Source organism: Bos grunniens, chromosome 7 (assembly GCF_055505025.1).
Source record: "Bos grunniens cultivar Pamir isolate PY7600 chromosome 7, Bosgru_T2T1.0, whole genome shotgun sequence".
NCBI lineage: Eukaryota > Metazoa > Chordata > Mammalia > Artiodactyla > Bovidae > Bos > Bos grunniens.
The window spans coordinates 50943847-50962699 of NC_141171.1; the positions used below are offsets into that span (position 1 = coordinate 50943847).

At 53.1% G+C, this 18853-nt stretch overlaps 1 protein-coding gene across 6 annotated transcripts in view; it reads right to left on the reverse strand.

Moving 5' to 3' along the window:
- Positions 1-618: 618 nt before the first annotated feature.
- Positions 619-18853, reverse strand: part of NRG2 (neuregulin 2) — a 195557-nt gene continuing 177322 nt past the window's right edge. For 4 of the 6 annotated variants that reach the window (XM_086411963.1, XM_086411965.1, XM_086411964.1 and 1 more), the window contains 5 exons: positions 11614-11716; positions 9117-9240; positions 8646-8773; positions 7578-7805; positions 619-2589 (listed from right to left, as the gene is read on the reverse strand). In XM_086411963.1, the coding sequence (XP_086268089.1) occupies positions 1821-2589; positions 7578-7805; positions 8646-8773; positions 9117-9240; positions 11614-11716 (1352 nt within the window). In that variant the 3' untranslated portion in view covers positions 619-1820. Of the gene's footprint in view, positions 2590-7577; positions 7806-8645; positions 8774-9116; positions 9241-11613; positions 11717-18853 lie in introns of those variants that run through there. The other 2 variants (XM_086411968.1, XR_015167492.1) reach the window with 2 other exon arrangements.

Genomic DNA, 18853 nt, shown 5'->3' on the forward strand with positions numbered 1-18853 from the left:
CCTCAGCTGCTCCAGTGCCAACCTTACAACCCTTCCCTTCTCACCCACCTAGGCCCAGAAACTCTTGCCTCATTCTGCCCCCTGGAGCTCCAAGGCAGGAACTGGGCCAGCGTTCTTAGGCTGAGCTCAAAGCAGAGTAATCTGCATCAGCCCCTTGGCCAGGTTCCCCAGCAGCTATGGGGTGGTAGGGGAGAGGTGCTGGGGGACACGTGCTGGGGGACACCTGGTGAATGTTCTCAGAACAGGGAGGAGGGTTGGATCCCATTCTGGGAGTTGGAGCCAGGGAGGGTCTCTTTCCCGCTAACTGCTTCAGACAGTAAAGAATCTGCCTGCAATGCTGGACACCAGGGTTCAATCCCTGGGTCTGGAAGATCCCCTGGAGAAGAGAATGGCTACCCACTCCAGTATTCTTGCCTAGAGAATCCCATGCACAGAGGAGCCTGGCAGGCTACAGTCCATGGGGTTGCAAAGAGACACGACTGAGTGACTAACACACTTCCTCCCAGGAACTGGTCTTGCTCTCTCCAACCTCCACACCAACATCCATCCATCTCTATCACAGGTATTCATCCTCTGTCTTCCCTCCTCACCTAGGGGCTAGGCACACACAGTCAAACATGAGTTATTTCTGATTTTATTTATAATATAAAAATGTTCAAGTGTCAACAGTCAGGTGTTTGGACATTTCAAGGGGCAGGGTTCCCATTTGTTTAGGGTTTTTTGTTGTTGTTTTTTTAAACAATTACCTTTTTGACAAATTAGCAGTGGACCCAGTTTTGTGGGGTGGGGAGGTCAGGGCTGGAGAGGAAGTGGAAGTCATAGGTGGGGTGGGGGATGGGAGTCCGGCTGTGAGAAGGAAATGGTGTTACTTTATTGCTAAAAGGGGAATCAAATACACTGTTGAGTGGCTCTTCTCGGTCCCAGTGTGACCATGCATCCAATCTAAAGAATCTGAAATGCAAAGGACATGCAGGCGTAAAATAGAAAAGACGACCTGTAAACGAAGGTGCTGCAGAGGACGGAGGGGCGTCCTGGAGGCCACAGGGGAGGAGCCGCGAACACTGGGGCCCTGGCAGAGCTGCTCCCTCCCCCGCAGAGGCTGTTGCGAAGACCTCTTTCTCAGAGCCCCCTTCCTTAGCAGCTGTGAGGAGCGGGGAGGCCCCCTCCCCATTCTGGTTGCTGTCGCTGGGCCTTAGTCTCCCCCTGGACTTTACCTGACCCCAACTCTAGTTCCAAGCCTAGGATCCCCACCCACAGCTAAGGGGGACCAGAACTCCAGATCTTACGAGGGGGCAAAAGCTACTCCGGACCTCGGACCTCACTTTCTTTCTTGCGACCCTCCTACCCACGCCCCCACCGGAACCCAAACAACATGGCCTCTTTTCTCTGGTTCCTCTTCACCGCCCCCCACCCCTGCCCTCCGCCAGCTTGGGATCCTACATTCCCCCAACCCCACAACCCACACTTCTCTCCAGGAGCTCCAGATTAGCGTACAGCAAAAGGCACCACAATATAGGTTTCTATTAAAGAGTCAAAAAATTGGCCCATCTCTTTTTTTTGTTGTTTCTTTTTTTTTTCCGAAGCTGTAAATCAGGATGTTACATATAAATAGTTTCCCTATAAAAACGTCTTTGCCGTTAGCTAGTATTATAAGACAATTTTTGCTAAAATGAAAATAAAACATTTTGTTATACCTTTTTCCTTTTATAGAAAATAAAAATATTTTTATTTCTTTTTTTCCTCCTTTCTCTCTCCAGTCGGCGGTCTCTGTTCTCCTTAAAGACAGTGGGGCAGGCGAGGCGGAGGGGGCGGCGGGGGCCCTAGAGGGGCCCCGAGTCCTGCTTGCCCCGTGGGAGCGGCCCGCGGCTGTGTCTGCTGCTGGCCCGCGTGCTGTGGCTGTCCAGGGAGTAGTAAGTCCTGCTGTCAGCCGCCGGGCACAGCGGCGGCGAGTCCGAGCGCAGCGCGTCCTGCGCCGCGCGCAGGCCGAGGAAAGGCGTGCTCTCGGCAGCCAGCGCCCCGTCCGCGTCGTCCGCGTCGTCGTCCGAGGCCGAGGCCGAACCGCCTCCCGAGCCGCTGCTCAGCGACAGCGAGTCCCGCGCCGCGCGTGCGCGTTGAGCCGCCAGCCCGTTGAGGCGCGAGCGGCGCCAGCGCCGAGGCCCCGCCGATGTCCTTCGGGACGCGCCGCGGGCGCGCGGCCGCGGCGGTGGCGGGGGCGCGCACTCCTGCGTGGTCTCGTACTCGTCGTCCTCCGGGATGCGGAAGGGGCTGGCGGGCAGGCTTCCCAGGCTGCCGCCCAGCGCGCAGGCCCCTCGCCGCGGCCCCGGCCCTGCTGCGGGGTAGTAGTAGCTGTCGTAGCTGCGCTGCATGTCCGCGCTGGGCCCAGGCCCCGGTCCTGGGCCAGGGGGCGCCGGTTGCCGCAGGAGCGGCTGTTGCTCCGCCAGGCGATAATTGATGGGCGCGGCGGGAGGCAGCGACACGGCGTGCGCCGAGTTGGGGGACGTGATCTCAAAAGTCGGCACCTGCGTAGCCAGCGAGTAATGGAAGTCCACGGGAGAGAGGCGCGCAGGCGTAGTTAGGGCAGACACGTACCTGCGGGGAGAGGCAGAGACATGGGCTGGTGGCCAGGGGATGGGGAAGACCTGATGCAAAGCAGTAGTCTAGCCTAGGATCCCTCCCGCAGGAGCCATGCTGGTATTCCTGTGACCCTAAGCAATTTCCTGTTTCTCTGAGCCTCGGTTTACTTATCTGTGAATCAGGAATAAACACAGTGGTCATTCCATAGCATTGTTGGGTGATTCCATACACGTATCAGTGGTCCTTGGTTGTGGGGATGTTCACAGTCACCAGTGTTCCTGAATGGTTACTTTGGATCAGGCTTAGGCTGGGGCATTTTACGTGTACCAGTTCATCTAATACAGTAAATCTGTAAGAGGCGTCTGTTAATGCCATACAGACTCAAAAGATTTAAGTGACTTACTCAAGGTTCACACAGCCAGGAAGTGGTCAAGCTGGGATGTGAACCCAGGCCATTCAGGTATGACCTAAATCAAACCCCTTATGATTGTACAGTGGAAGTAACAAACAGATTCAAGGGATTAGATCTGATAGACTGCCAAAGAATATGGACAGAGGTTCGTAACACTGTACAAGAAGTGGTGACCATAACCATCCTCAAGAAAAAGAAATGCAAGAAGGCAAACTGGTTGTCTGAGGAGGCCTTACAAATAGCTGAGAAAAGAAGTGAAAAGGAAACAAGAAAGGGAAAGATACACCTAACTGAAGGCAGAGTTCCAAAGAATCAGTTCAGTTGAGTCGCTCAGTCATGTCCGACTCTTTGCGACCCCATGAATCGCAGCATGCCAGGCCTCCCTGTCCATCACCAACTCCCGGAGTCCACCCAGACTCACATCCATCGAGTCAGTGATGCCATCCAGCCATCTCATCCTCTGTCGTCCCCTTCTCCTCCTGCCCCCAATCCCTCCCAGCATCAGAGTCTTTTCCAATGAGTCAACTCTTCGCATGAGGTGGCCAAAGTACTGGAGTTTCAGCTTTATCATCATTCCTTCCAAAGAAATCCCAGGGCTGATCTCCTTCAGAATGGACTGGTTGGATCTCCTTGCAGTCCAAAGAATAGCAAGGAGATACAAGAAAGCCTTCTTAAGTGAACAATGCAAAGAAATAGAGAAGAATGGGTAAGACTAGAGATCTCTTCAAGAAAATTAGAGGTATCAAGGGAACAATTTCACACAAAGATGGGCACAATAAAGAACAGAAATGGTAAGGACCTAACAGAAGTAGAAGAGATTAAGAAGAGGTGGCAAGAATACACAGAAGAACTGTATAAAAAAGGTTTCAGTGACCTGGATAACCATAATGGTGTGATCACTCACCATCACTCAGCCAGACATCCTGGAATGTGAAGTCAAGTGGGCCTTAGGAAGTATTACTATGAACAAAGCTAGCTGAGGTGATGGAATTCCAGCTGAGCTATTTCAAATCCTAAAAGATGATGCTATTAAAGTGCTGCACTCATTATGCCAGCAAATTTGGGAAACTCAGCAGTGGCCACAGGACTGGAAAAGATCAGTTTTCATTCTAATCTCAAAGAAGGGCAAAAGCCAGAGTATTCAAACTACTGCACAGTTGTGCTCATTTCATGTGCTAGCAAAGTAATGCTCAAAATCCTTCAAGCTAGGCTCCAACAGTAGGTGAACCGAGAACTTCCAGATACACAAGCTGGATTTAGAAAAGGCAGAGGAGCCAGAGATCAAATTGCCAACATTTGTTGGATCACAGAAAAAGCAAGAGAATTCCAGAAAAACTCTAGTCCTGTTTTATTGACTTGACTGGGGATGGCAACAAACTGTGGAAAATTCTTCAAGAGATGGGAATACCAGACCATCTGACTTGCCTCCTGAGAAACCTGTATGCAGGACAAGAAGCAACAGTTAGAACCAGACATGGAACAATGGACTGGTTCCAAATTGGGAAAGCAGTACATCATGGCTGTATATTGTCACCCTGCTTATTCAACTTATATGCAGAGTACATCATGCAAAATGCTGGGCTGGATGAATCACAAGCTGGAATCGAAATTTCTGGGAGAAATATCAGTAACCTCAGATATGCAGATGATACCACCCTAATGGCAGAAAAGTGAAGAGGAACTAAAGAATCTCTTGATGAAAGTGAAAGAGGAGAATGAAAAAGCTGGCTTAAAAGTCAACATTTAAAAAACTAAGATCGTGTGATCTGGTCCCATCACTTCATGGCAAATAGATGGGAAAACAATGGAAACAGTGACAGACTTTATTTTCTTAGGTTCCAAAATCACTGCAGGCGGTGACTGCAGCCATGAAAAATAAAAGATGCTTGCTCCTTGGGAGAACAGCTATGACAAACCTAGACAGAGAATTAAAAAGCAGAGACATTATTTTGCTAACAAAGGTCCATCTAGTCAAAGCTATGATTTTTCCAGTAGTCATGTATGGATGTGAGAATTGAATCATAAAGAAGGCTGGGCACCAAAGAATTGATGCTTTCAAACTGTGGTGCTGGAGAAGACTCTCTAGAGTCCCTTGGACAGCAAGGAGATCAAACCAGGCAATTGTAAAGGAAATCAGTCCTGAATATTCATTGGAAGGACTGATCCTGAAGCTCCAGTTTACTTCAGCCATCTGATTCGAAGAGCAGACTCTGAAAAAGACCCTGATGCTGGGAAAGAGTGAGGGCAGGAAGAGAAGGGGGAGACAGAAGATGAGTTGGTTGCAGGGCATCATCGACTCAATGGAAATGAGTTTGCAGAAACTTCGGGAGATAGTGAAGGACAGGGAAGCCTGGTGTGTTGCAGTTCATAGGATTGCAGAGTTGGACACAGTTGAGTGACTGAACAACAACAGGCAGAAACCAGGACTCATACTGCCCAATTACTCATTCTAGTCCCTGCATTCAGCCACCCCTGTGACTTGGTCTCCCCTTCCCTCAGGGACAGTTATCCCTTGGCTGATGGCTACAGTGGGGAACTATTCCCTTTTAAGGTGAAGCTAAAATCTGCCTCAGGGAAGTGACTGCTCCCACCTCAAGTAGGAGCTCAGCCCAGAGCACAGATACCAAGACCACACTTAAGCATCTCTGCTTGGAGCTAAAGAGCACCAGTTCCTTCAAAAGTTTGCCCTTCCAAGTATCTCCCAGTGTGGGTCCCAGGCACCAGTCCCTGTTCTTTCTCCACATTTCCCTTTCTGGGTAAACCAGCCTCTTGCCCAGCCATTGTCTATCTCAGGACAGGGACTCCCATCTCCTTGCCTCTCTTTCAAATGGTAGAGCTGGGCACCTCACTGCTTGCTCAAGTCCCTATACTGTCTTTCTGAATCATCTGACTCCCCTGTCTTCCCTCTTACACATTTTCCACATGTACATCCATCAAGTCTTACCCATTCATTCCCTTTCTCCTGGATCATACCTTCCACCCTGCTCTACTCCATCCTGGGACTGGATGTTCACTCTGGTCATGCCCCACCCCAGGATCTTTCCTTCTTCGGCCTATGCACTTCCCAGAACAATCTTTTGAAGTCACATCTCTGCTTTAGGAGGCCCTTCCTGCTTACCCACCCAGGGCTGTCTATCTAGCCCCAGCTTGCCTGCTTACGCCCAGCTCCCCTCTCCCCATACCTCGAGGCACCTCACTCACCAGCTCTGTCCTCAGTGCCTCTGCTGGAACTGCTCATGGTGTTCCCCTCGCCCAGAAGTCCCTCCCAACCTTTCTACCTCCACCCATCAAGGAGTTCTATTGCTCTTGTTACTGTTGATAACCACAGCTCCACCTAGTAAGCACCAGCTCCATGTCAGGTATCAGACAAAGAGCTTTGCGCTTGATCTTAGGTAGCCTTCATAAAAGCCACAAGACAGGTATAATGTTCACTGTTCTACAGCCGAGGAAACCAAAGCACAGAGGTGATCAACGTGCCCCAAGTCACACAGGTGGTGGAACTGGGCTTGGAAAGGTTAGTATTAGAAAAACCTAGTCGCTTCTCAGAGCCTGTGGTCAGACTGGCTTTCTCTGATCTAGTGGGGTGTTCTATGTTTAGCACTTTTCATGGGCAGCTGGGAGCTTCAGTGGTTTGTGCCCGTGGCTGGCATGGAATAGGCTGAGTTGAGCCTTCTCCACCCTAGCCTGGAGTTCCTTGTGAAAATGGAAGTGTTAGTCACTCAGTTGTATCTGACTCTTTGCAACCCCATGGACTGTAGCCCTCCAGGTTTCTCTATCCATGGAATTCTCCAGGCAAGAATATAGCGCAGGTAGCCATTCCCTTCTCCAGGGGATCTCTCCTACCCAGGGATCACACCCAGGTTGTCTGCATTGCAGGCAGACTCTCTACCATCTAAGGAGTTCCTAGTCCATTCCCCTTTTTCTGCTCTCCTCCCAGAGATCCTACTTGCCAAGGGGCCATGTAAGGGCTGAGCAAGAGGCAGCCTGGCCCCTGTGACTCCTGCCTGTGAGTCAGGGAAGAAGGGGATTTCCTGGTTCTCACTGCATTCATTGCTTGGGAACCCAATGGCATCTTGATCCATGGGGGCCTAGTCGCTGATGCTTCCAGGGCCTCAGGAATTCTTGGCTCATTCCCATCCTGCACTGATCAGTTTCCTCACAGACAGCCTCTCTTCCCACTCTCTCATCTGTTTGATCTTGGTGTCTGTTTCTCCTGGGACATGGGGCCTCTAGGTGACACCAGCGTAGGGCAACCATATGTTCTGGTTTGTCCAGGACAGCCCCTGTTTGTTCCTGATGTTCCAGTGCGATTATTACTAACATTCTCTTCTACTCTGAAAAGTGTCCTAGTAGGACAATTAAATTAAATAGTCATAACACATAACACTCTAGTCTACTGGCTAGAGTCCCAGCCTGTCATTAACATGTTAATGACCCTGAGCAGAACATTGAACTTTTCAGGGACCTTGCTTGCCCATCTGAAAAACAGGGATGAGGCTCTTTGGAGTGTTTCTGAAGTGACCACAGGATCGGCCCCAGGTCAGTGGTGCCAGCTCTCTGGCTGAGGTGGGCGCAGGTCACGGAGACTGACCTCTCACTGTGTGGGGAGTCACGCAGGGAGTCTATGGAGTCGTGGTAAGGTGGCACGGCAGCCCTGCGCCGCTCCTCCAGGCTGTAGGCTGCCGCCCGCCGTGCCCGGGCCTCCACACACGCTGGGCTGTTGCACTTGCTGGTGCCCACTGATGACAGCACGATGCCCGACTGGGAGTCAGAGGTCAGGCTCTCAGAACGGTCCAGGCTCCATGTGTGGCTCTCATGCCTGGAGAAGTCAGGTGGGAGTGACATGAGGGGACAGGAAGGGGTAGGGCAGCCCAGCACGTGTGGTCCCAGGCCCACCCCCGCCCTGGTTCTTCACTCCTTCTCAGTCTCCCTCAGCTCACTGCCCTCCACTCTGGGCTGATGTGTAATGTCGTAAATGCTAAATCCCAATCTGGGGAGGAGGCGAGCTGACGGCCTGTGGGTGAGTGGGCTGCAGTGCATACAGCCCTCTTCCTTTCCTCCCTGCAGCAACCTCCCCTTGGTCTCCTCGGCTGTGACCCCTCCACTCCCGTGGTCCCGGGATACCTGCCGCAACCACCCAGACCCAGTGGCCAATATACAGGGACCCTACTCCCCAGGGAAGAAAGGGGTCAACCATGTTCTCTTTAGAGCTGTATGACTTTGTGCTTGTGTAGACAGGCTTCCCTACCTCTGGAGAGGCTAAGGTGGATTAGGTTCACGTGGAAACCTCAGGAGAGGACACTGAATAGCTGTGGGTACTTGAGGTACCAGGCACTTTTTGCCAGAGGAAGTGGTGCTAATGACGTCCAAACAGAACTAAATGTTAGGTGGGAGCACAGTGACGCTGTTGCTCCTCTGGGGCTGGTTTAGACTAGAAACGGGAATCCTGTTTCTTGACCTGGATGGACGTTTGGTGATGGGTTCTGGTTTGAAGCCTCCCCACCTCCATCCTCTGGCTCACTAGGACCCTTAATACAGAGCCCAGCCTGGCCAGGGAGTTTTGTGTGTGTCCCCAGGCAGGTGTGTGATGCGCATGTGCACGCCCTGTGGGTGTGCACACAGGAGTCTGCCAGGATCTGTGGGCCTGGGTGGTGCCCACCTGTGGCTGGAGGTGGGCGTGGCTGTGGAGCAGTGGTGAGAAGGAGAACAGGAGTGGCTCCCGGAGAAGGTGGTCTCCGTTTCCCTCCGGATGACATGGTCTGTGGCGGGTACATTCTTGGAGATATACTGCAACAGAGAGTTTGAGGGGGCAGTTAGTGACAGATGACCAAGTTGGCCCTCCTTCCTGGTGGGCTCGGGGAAATGAGACAGTAAGCTTCACGCGGTGGGGAGGATGGTCCACTGGATATGTAACTCGGTGTTAGGGCAGGAGTGGCCCCTGGAAGTCCAGCCCCTGACCTCCCTTGAGGAAGTGGGCCAAGTGAGGCTGAGTCATCCTGGGGAGGCGAGGCCAGGCTAGTAGGCAAGGCTGAGCCCAGGATGGGTCGCTGCCTCCCTGGCGCATTCTTGCAGGGGGCATGAGAAGGCCGTCTCTACTGCGAGGGGTCAGAGTCCAGGGATCACCACTCACATCTGCCATCTGGATCTCCTCAGGGTCCAGTCGGGGGTGGCTGGGCCCGTTGGCCAAGCTCCGGTTCTGGTGGGCAGGGCACATGTTCTGTCGGAGGTGGTTATGCATCTGCTTCCGCTGTTTCCTGCAGGAGAAGGTGCATTAGCCTGGCACCCCCATACCCCACGACACACACAAAGCATGAACTCCCCTAGCTGTCACTCCAGGGAACTGGGCTACCTGTGCCCTGGACTGCCATGGCATCTCCTGCTACTGCTCTTGCTGGGCTCAGGCTGCCCTCAGCCAGGACCCCTTCAATCGACCCCTACATCATCACTACCAGCCTGCATTCAGCAGTACCTGAGTGTAGTGGTAATGAGCTTTGGCTCTGCTGAGACAGTAGAACTCTACTTTCTAGCTGTGTAACTCTGGGCAAGTTACTTAAACTCTCCATGCTCCACTTTCCTTATCTGTAAAATGGACTGATCATCTATCCATTTCCAAGACCACTGAGTATGAAGAGTAGATAAGATATTCAATACAGTGCTGACCCACTTGCTCATTCATTCATTTATTTGGTATTGATTGGGTTTTTACTATGTGCCAGAACTTGCCTGCCAATTCAGTAGACGCAGGTTTGATCCCTGGGTCGGGAAGATCCCCTGGAGGAGGAAATGGCATTCCACTCCAGTATTCTTGCCTGGGAAATCCCAAGGACAGAGGAGCCTGGCAGGCTGCAGTCCATGGGGTCGCAAGGAGTCAGATGTGATTTAGTGACTGAACAAAGCAAAGATGCAGTTTTGGAGCAGAGGAGACAGATATAGTTTCTGCCCTCATGGAGCTTGCAGGCCAGTAGGAGAGGCAGATGATAAACACATCATCTGCCTCTCCTAATAATAATAAAAATAAATAAAAAATAATAAAAATAAATAAACAAGTACTTTCAGCAAAGTGCTATGAAGAAAATAAAACAGGATGCTATGGTCAGGGAAACAAGACCTGTGGGGCCTCTTTGCTTTGGCACATGTTAAGAGCTCAGTACATCTGTTTTGTAATCGACAAGTCTAATCATGTCACTCCCCTGCTACAAACCCTTCATGGGTCTTCAGCATCCTGTCCCTCTCCCTAGCACTCTCTCTCCACACCCCCACTCACTTCATCCTTGGAGGGCGTGTTTCTGATCCGACACTGTGCCTCTCTGGCCTCTGGGCCTTTGCATCTAATTGCAGCACATTCCGTGCCCCTTCACCTGCTAACTTCTGCTCGACTCAGGCCCAGCTACAATGCACCTTTTTTCAGGGAAATCCTTCCTGCCCTCCAGCTGAAGTTAGGCACCCCCGAAATACATCCCATGATCCCACACCTCTTGCTTAGAGCCCTGGCCATTTGCCTGGTGCAGGGCCTGGTGTCTGTTCAGCAGGTGTTGAATGAAAATTTGTTGAAATGAGTAAATGTATTATAGGTTAGAACATGGTGCTTGCTTCCCCGCCCCAGTTTTGGGCCTCAGTTTTCCTATGTGGGCTCAGTCTCCTCTCTGGGCTCCCTGGGCCCTAAATCTCAAGGTTGGCAAGGCCTTTGATCTCATATATGGGGGCAGCAGTAACCAAGACCCCAGGGCTCAGCCCCCAAATGGTGGTCATGCCCAGATTCCTGCTTTCTAGATAAGAACAGATGTGACAATCCTCTCTCTGCACTACATCACTTTACAACCTGCAATGGCTTCCTACCATCTGTAGGATAAACCCAGTCTCCCTAGCTTGACATTCAAGTCCCTATGGTGCCATGCAGGCTCCAGCTGTTCTTTTAGACTCATGCACCTTGTTTTCTTGACCCCCATCCTTTGCTCCAACTAGCCTGGGCTGCTCAAACTCCATGAACACAGTCAATACTCCCTGGCATTTGTCTTTTAGCTTGCTTTGTTTTGCTGGAATTGTCCAGCCCCGTTTCTGCCCCTTGCTCCAAGGTTCTGATGTCACCTTTCCTCTACTCAGGGGGGCCCCAACTCCACCTTCTCTGTGTTGGAAGGTGTCTTGCCTGGACTGCTCCTGGGTGGGGCCAGGCAACTCCCTTTGAGCTCTCTTTTTTCCCTGAGAAGGGGCCTCCCTCTCTGTGCTTCCCCACCTCCGACACTGCCCCAGTGTCTGCCTACTTGACAGGGCAGATGCTCCCTGCAGGATGCTCTGAGGTACAATACTAGGATCATGCCCATTTTACAGATGAGGACTCAGAGAGGTTCATCAATTTCCTTAGGGTTACAGGAAATGGCAGAGTTGGATTTGAACCCAGATCTGTCTTCTTTCGATGCCTGTGCTTATGACCAGTCTTGTTCAGTCCTCTGGGGTCTGTCTCTCCCCACTCTGTTCCTGCTTCTTGGCCTGGCCCTTTGGCCCGACACCAGCTGCCCCTAAGGGGCAGAGGAGAAGAGCAAGGGGGGCGCCAGGCCAGGCATGGTGGACTGGAGAGGAGAGCCTGTCCCCACAGAAGCAGCCCCTGGTTGGCCTGAGTGCCGACAACTCACTTGGTCTTGCAGTAGGCGACCACGCAGACGATGCCCACCACCAGCAGAGCCACACAAATCCCAGTGATGGTCAGGACCCTCTTCTGGTACAGTTCCTCAGCTTCTGCAGGGGTAGAGGGTGTGAGGGGGCAGGCAGGGGGCAGACCCACAGAGGCAGGGGTGCAGACCCTCCCCTACCCCTCGTACCTTGGGCTCCCATCCATCTCTTCCCTCCCTAGGCAGTTCTCTCCCTCCTGCTCTCCCAAATGCCACCCACCCATGGATCTGGTCACAAGTGACTACACCTGAGTTCACTTTCCCAAACCCTGTGCTCTACCTGATGAGTGGAAAATGCAGGGGGATGGAGGAGGTGGGATGAAGGTGAAGGTCCCGAGGTCATAGGGGAGGGTAACCCACTATGGCCTAGTGGCTGCCAAGAGCCTTGATAGGCTGGGGAAAACTAGTCTTCACAGCGGTGGTCATGCAGGCCCTGGGCAGAGACCTGGCCACTTTGGCTTCCTGAGGAAGGTGGAACGTGGCTTGTTCAGGGCTAGAGAACAAGCTTGTTCTTGGGCTTGTTCTTGTTCTAGACACCAGGTCCAGAGCCTAGCCTTAGGAGGGGTGCCAGGATCAGGGACAGAGTGGGCCAGGCCTGCAGAGGTGGGCATGGGGAAAAAGGCTTTGGTTTATCCCTACAGCCTGGTCAGAGTGTGGCCCTGGCCCACTCTGGCCCCCCGTCTCTGCCTGTGGGGAGCCCACAAGTGACAGCACAGCTCCCTAGGACAGCCGTGTGCTCAGGAGTGACCTCTACTCTTCTGAAGGAGCTGAGCTAGGCTGGGCCTCAGAGCCTTAAGAAAGACTTGACCATCCCCTCTACCCCCGCTTTTTGTTGGGGCAGCCTTCTAGAACAGAGAAAGCCTAGAGGAAGAGAAGGAAAAAGGGGATAGCACACAACATGGTCACCCTCACTCCCACTTGCACCTGCTGGCCGGCCCTTCCACATTGCTCCCTCCCAGCAGACTGGGATAAGTGGGCACCAGATCCAACACTTTGGTGGAACCCTGGGCAATGTGCCTAGGCCCCCAGGCTTGCAGTGCCTCCTGTGGCAAAGGTACACCCAGCAGCACAGACAGGGTACAGACGCCCAGACACACATACCTGGAGGACTACGCCTGGCTGACACACAGATCCTTGACAGGGATACAGGGATACACTCACGCACATCCGCCGTGCACGTGATCAGGTCAAAGGACACACAGTCGTGCAGAGCCGTAAAACAAACAGCCCTTTACCCAAGATCCCCACCTCTGGGCTCTGTGGTCCTCGTTTGGCCTGTGGTTCTCCTCCCTGGCCACCACTCAGTCCTCCAGTCAGGCCTCTGTCTCCGTCACTCCTTTGAGACCACTCTGGTCATGGTCACCAACAACCCCCTGCTGCCAAGCCTCTGGTCCATTCACGTCCCGCTCAGCAGACTCCCCCAGCTGGGCTCACTTCCCCGGCTGGCCTTCTCTCCTGGATTTCCTCCTCCTGCACTGGCTCATCTCTGTCTCAGTTGCTGCTCCCCGCTCTTCCATGTGGGCTTCAGGGTAGAAAGGCCCAGAGCTCTCAGGTGTCTTCCTCTCCCTACCTGCCCTCTCTCCCTCCATCATCTCACTCAGACTCAGACTGGAAATACCATCTGTATGCCGCTGAATCTCACATTTCTCTCTTGTAGCAACTTCTCCCCTAGCTCCAGATTCCTACAGCCAAGGGCCACAGCCAGGCAGATGCACTGACCCCCTCTGCCCACCCTGCCACCTGCCCTCTTCCCTTCCCATCTCCACGGCAGCAGCATCACTTTTCCTGCTGCACAGGCTCCAAGCCTCAGCATCGTTCGTTCCTGATTTCCCCACCCACTCTGGTACCTGATCCATCAGCAGGTCCTCTCAGCTCTACCTCCCAAATAGATCCCAGATCTGACCACTTCTTACCTCTTCCGGGGCTTCCAGCTTTGTCCAAGATGATGTCATCTTTCCCTGGACAGCTGTCCACCTTCTGACTGGATTCTCTGCTTCTATTCCTCCACATCCTGTCCCCTCACCCAGTCTATTCTCTGCCCCAAAGCCACATTGATTTCCAGTCATAAAGCAGATCATTTTACTCCTCATAAAGATCATAAAGCAGATCATTTTAAGAATGCTTAACAACCCACACTGGCATCCCCCTGCAATTCAAATACAACCTAAAAGCCTTACCGTGGCCCACAAGACCCAGAGTCACGCGGTCCCTTCCTTTAGATCCCATCTGTGGTCCTCTCCCCCATATCTGCTGTGTTTCAGAGTCACTGGCAGTCCTGCCCACCGAACAAGGCGGGCCCATCCACGTCATCCCTAACTTGCTGTATCCCCACCATAAACACTCTACCCCCACCTACTGTTTGCAGGGCTGGCTACTTTCTGTCAAGTTTTAGCCCAAACGTCACCTCACTGGACAAGCCTTCTCTGATCACTTAGTTAGAGTCAGTCCTCACCCTGGCTAGGTACTGTCCCATTCCCTTATATTGGGCTGGCCAAAAAGTTCATTTGGGTTTTTCTATTACATCTTATGGAAAAATCCGAACAACCTTTTTGGCCAACCCAGTATTTTATGTATAATGCTTACCACCACCTGATATCTTTCTTGTTTGCTTGTTCTGCCAGGAGCGCAGCAACTCTGAGTGCTAGATCCCCAGGGTCTGGCCAACTCTGGGGCTCAGGAGATGTTTTTGAGTCGGTGAGTGAATGAATATACAGACCACCTTTACAGACAGTCACATTACAGATGCTCACACTTGCCTCCACACCCACTGCTCATGCTCAGCTCTTAACAACAAAGATTGCACCCACTGCACCCCTCCGTGTGCTCACACCCTGCACTGAGAGATCCAACAAGGTGTAAACACATCAGCACCCCCATGACAACACAGACACACACACCTACAGATTCACCCCTGTGTCCCCTGGCAGGATCACACGGACACCACAGACTTGACCCCTCTCCTCCCCACCCCATCACAGCAGATAGACAGACAGACATACTCTTACACATAGACTCTCAGCTCCATCTTCTGAGAACAGCTGACGGTGGTTAGGTGGCAGGGGAACTAGGGCCTCCCCCAACCTGCCACATGAACAGCTTTTTCATAACTGCCAGCTCCACACACATCTGAGGTCTGACTGCATCGAAGCCTCAACCCCTCTTGAGCTCCTGCTTCTCTTCAGCTATATAACATGCATGGACCAGGGTGGACGCTCCCAGCACAAGGCCAGAGAGCTGGAAAGATGGACTTCAGAGTCCCTTCCTGCCCAGGGCATCTTCCAGGGGCCAGAGGGCAGTCACAGGAGGGAGGTAAGGTTCTGAGCTGGGAGGCAGGAGGTACCAGCCCACCCTAGACCCTCGCTGGTGCTGCCCATAGACAAACACATGTGCCCTCATGGAGAGAGATCATGATAGGAGTAACAGCCTCAAGCAGATGGCAAAGCCTGGCAGACAAACATGAGGCAGGGGGCAGAGACAAATAGGTGTTATCAGCTGCCAGCCTGGTGCAGAATGAAAAGCAATGGAAATGGAAATGGGAAAAGGAAGGAGGATTAAAGTCAAATGGAAAGGGCTGCCTCTCTGCACAGTTCTCTGAAGCAAGATTCCGTGGCTTCTGGACACCAACTCTTCGAGGGACCTGGCTTTTTGGCCAACCCACTGGGCTGCATACAGCTCACAGGGCCTGTTCCCCTGAGTACCATGGTGATCAGCCCCAGGCAAGGGGGCACTGCTGTACACTGGGCACAGTCTGAACCCCAGGGCACCCTGCCGTGCATAAGCTTTTCTCGTCTCCCCCACATCCACGTAGTTTACTACAGAACATCCTGGCAGGGACAGGGGGATTTCTGAAATCCTCCCTTTTCCATTTTGGGGAAAAGGAAACTCAACATCCAGCACACATGGTGTCAGAGGCTGAGGAGAGGGGCTGTGTGGATGGTGCTGACCCATACATAGAGGCTCCGTACCCTTTAGTTCAAATCCAAGGTGCTCTGGCAGTGCAGGAGAGAGGAGGGTCAGAGGGGGAAAGGATGGAGGGAGAGATACAGACAGAGATGGGGGAAGGGCAGGAGAGAGAGAGAGAGAAACGTTGGTCAGGACTCTTCAGACACCAGCAGCAGCCTGTGAGGTGAAGGCAGGTTAGTAGGGTCCCCTCCCGGCCTCCTGAGCCCCTTCCCTGGCACCCAGCCCCCAAGAGCCCTTGCTGGGGGGTAGGGAGAAGAAGGGTTAGGCTCAGCAGGCAGGGCGGGTTCTTTAGAGATGAGCTGTGGGGTTAGTACCTGGTGGGGAGGGGCAGAAGTCAGTTGGCAGATGTCCCCGGGGAGGAAAGTGAGTGGGGGGCAGGGGTCAGAGGCATCCCCGTACTCCCCTTCCCAGCTCCAGAGCCAGCCCCTCCTGGAGACAGCCTGCTCTGCTTGAGCTCATTCACGGGGCCCTTTTTTCTGTTCAGAACGAGCGCAGAGGGTACTCACACTGGCCCCTTGTCCCTGTCCTGTCCCCTCGGGCCTCACTGGCCTGCCTACCTACTAGGAGCCTGGCATAGAGGCTCAGAGTCTGTGGGGAGCAGGAGTGGGGAGGGGAGCAGGTCACTTCTCCACCTGACACCCCCAACATCCTAGAAACTTGCAGGGGTGAGGCCTTGGGGTGTCAGCCTACTTTCACTAGTTAGGAAAGCAAACTTCAACTTGGAGAAAGAGACAGGCGTGCCACCTGTAGAACACCTGTGCCCCCTGCATGGCAGCCAGTTGTGCTCTTTGAAGTGGGATCATGTTGTGAGTGTGCAATCTCATGGCCCTTCGAGGTAGATGCCCAGGATATCGAAGGCTCGGATAAGAGGGCCCACCCAGGAATCAGCTCTGGCACTGACCTGCTGTGCGACCCCAGAGTTCCCTGCCTGTCTGGCTCTCAGTCTCTCATCTGCTGAGTGGGGATCAGGCCTGGCTACGGGATCCCTGAAAGGTCTGCAACCCCTCTGTGCTTCAGAATCATCCAGGCCAACGGAACTGGGCTCTGGGGTGGGAGCCCAGAAATCTCTCCAATGCTTTTGAAAAGTACACCTAGCGTTCTAAGGTAGCAGCCAGCATCTGAGTGTGGGCTTCAAGTCTCTGTTTTGTCCCGTTTGCTGTGTGCATGTGGGCGAGTCACAGTCTCTGTTTCCTCATGTGTCAAAGGTGCCCGGAGCCAGGGAGAAGAAGAGGGCAAGGTGGTGGGCCAGGCCCTCTCCATGGCCTCCCCATGTGCAGAGCAAGCTCCCCCAGAGCACAGGAGGAGGTGGAGTTGTGTTCTGAGGTTCTCATCTCCTGTGGAGGGAGGCGAGCATGGGCATGTGTGTCCAGCCCTGGATTTCTCCTTTGCTCCATGACAGGGAGTCCAGAGGGCTCTGCCATTGGAAAAGGGCAGGCGAGCAGGACAGCTTTGACTGAAAGAGCCTTGAGGAAGATTCTGGGGCTCTGATCCCCCGATTCCATGCAGCAACCACACCCCTGAAGCATGATCCCCAGCTCTTCCAAACATGAACACTCCTGGGAACTCCTGTTAAATTTGACTTTGAGGGTGATCTCTTTGTGGTCTTACATGTACTGCTGGGAGGTAGGAATTCTTAACAAAGCGAGTCCTCTCCCCTCCTGGGACCTCCCTGGGCTGGCCAGCTGTGCTAAGCAAGCAGCACAAACTTGACAGACTCAAGGGATCCTCAGGGGCAGCTCTCACTGAGCAGCTAATCCTGTAGCCCCGGGGACCCTCCAGGCAGCTCGAGAGAGCTCACAGCATTTGGATATGCACCCAGGCTCCCAGGAGAGAAGAGCCCACTTGGCCACGGCACCCCAGAGGCTGACAGAACTACTTGTGGTGGTGTTTGTATTAGATGAGGCAGCTGAGGGCCAGTGGTGCCCCAAGGTCACACAGCAAATTTGGAGGCAGAAAGGAGGCTAGAGGCCAGGTCTGTGATCTCTTGGGCCTAAGCCATGGCTATTCCTGCCCAATGAGTCCCTGGGCAGGCCTGACTGGCTAGTCCTCAGGACAACGACCACCTGGAGAAGTGAGCAGGGCTCCCAAAGTCATTTAAGAGTTTTCTCCTGTATCACTCCTCTGGGAACCAAGCAGTATAGCAGCAGCTTTGGGGGCTCCTGACTGGCCTTCCCTTTGAGCCAAAGGCCAGTGCTGGTTATGTGACTGAGGGCTCGGCCAGCCCCTAGAAGGCAGCCCTGCTTCCCTTGCCCCATGGGTGGATTCTGAGGGGCCTGCAGCTATGTCAGCCCCAGCAAAACAAAAACCAAACAAAAAACCAAACAGTCTTCTGCTCATCATATTCACTGATTGCCACTCAGCCAGCATAGAGTGACACCACCAAGTCACAGACAGGTCCTACTGGACAGAAATTTGCATACTGACCAGTAACCATGGTCACCTGCTGCTGAACTCCCAGCAGGGCTGGCTGATCAGACAACAGGCAAAGTCTCCATCCTGGACAGGCCCTGAGACACACAGTCTCAGGCTCCTGGATGAGGAGGTCCTGATGTGGACCCTAGAGCATGTGCTCGTGTGTGTGTGCCTGTGTGAGCAGGTGTCAGCACACGTGTGTGTTGGCGTGTGAGTGCAGGCATGTGCTCGTGTGTTTGTGAGTGTGTGTGCAGATTTGTGCTCTTGTATGTGAGGGGTATCCAGGTGCACAGGTTTTGATTCTTGGGAAGTGGAGGGGCTGTCAGGGGAAGAAGGGGAAGTTACTGTGGCTGCAGGTCTAGAGGCTGTCTGGACAGAGCGGGAAGGTCAGACACTTTGCTCAGGATGTGCTGAGAGTCAGCCTCTGGGGGGCCCTCACCCCCAGGCCAGCAGTAGCTGGGAGAAGAGCTTGGCTTTGTTCAAGCAACAACTGCAGGTCCTCGACTAAGCCTGTCATGTGTCTCCCTTCGTTTCATCCTCACAGCAAGCCTAAGGGCATAGATGCCATTATCCCCATTTTACAGATGAGAAAATCAGAGAGGTTAAACGAGGCCCCCAGAACAGTAAGCTTAGCTGCTGGCAATATTATTCAGGTCCCTCTGAATCCAAGCCTGAACACTTAAGTTAGCATTTTACACTCCCTTCTCAATAATTATCTGATAGAGCAGTGCATGAAGTACTCCGGGCGAAGTGCTTGAAGACTATAAATCCTTTACCAAAAGGTGCCAGCAAGAATCTCAATAACACTAGGCAGAAAGGCTGCATTTCC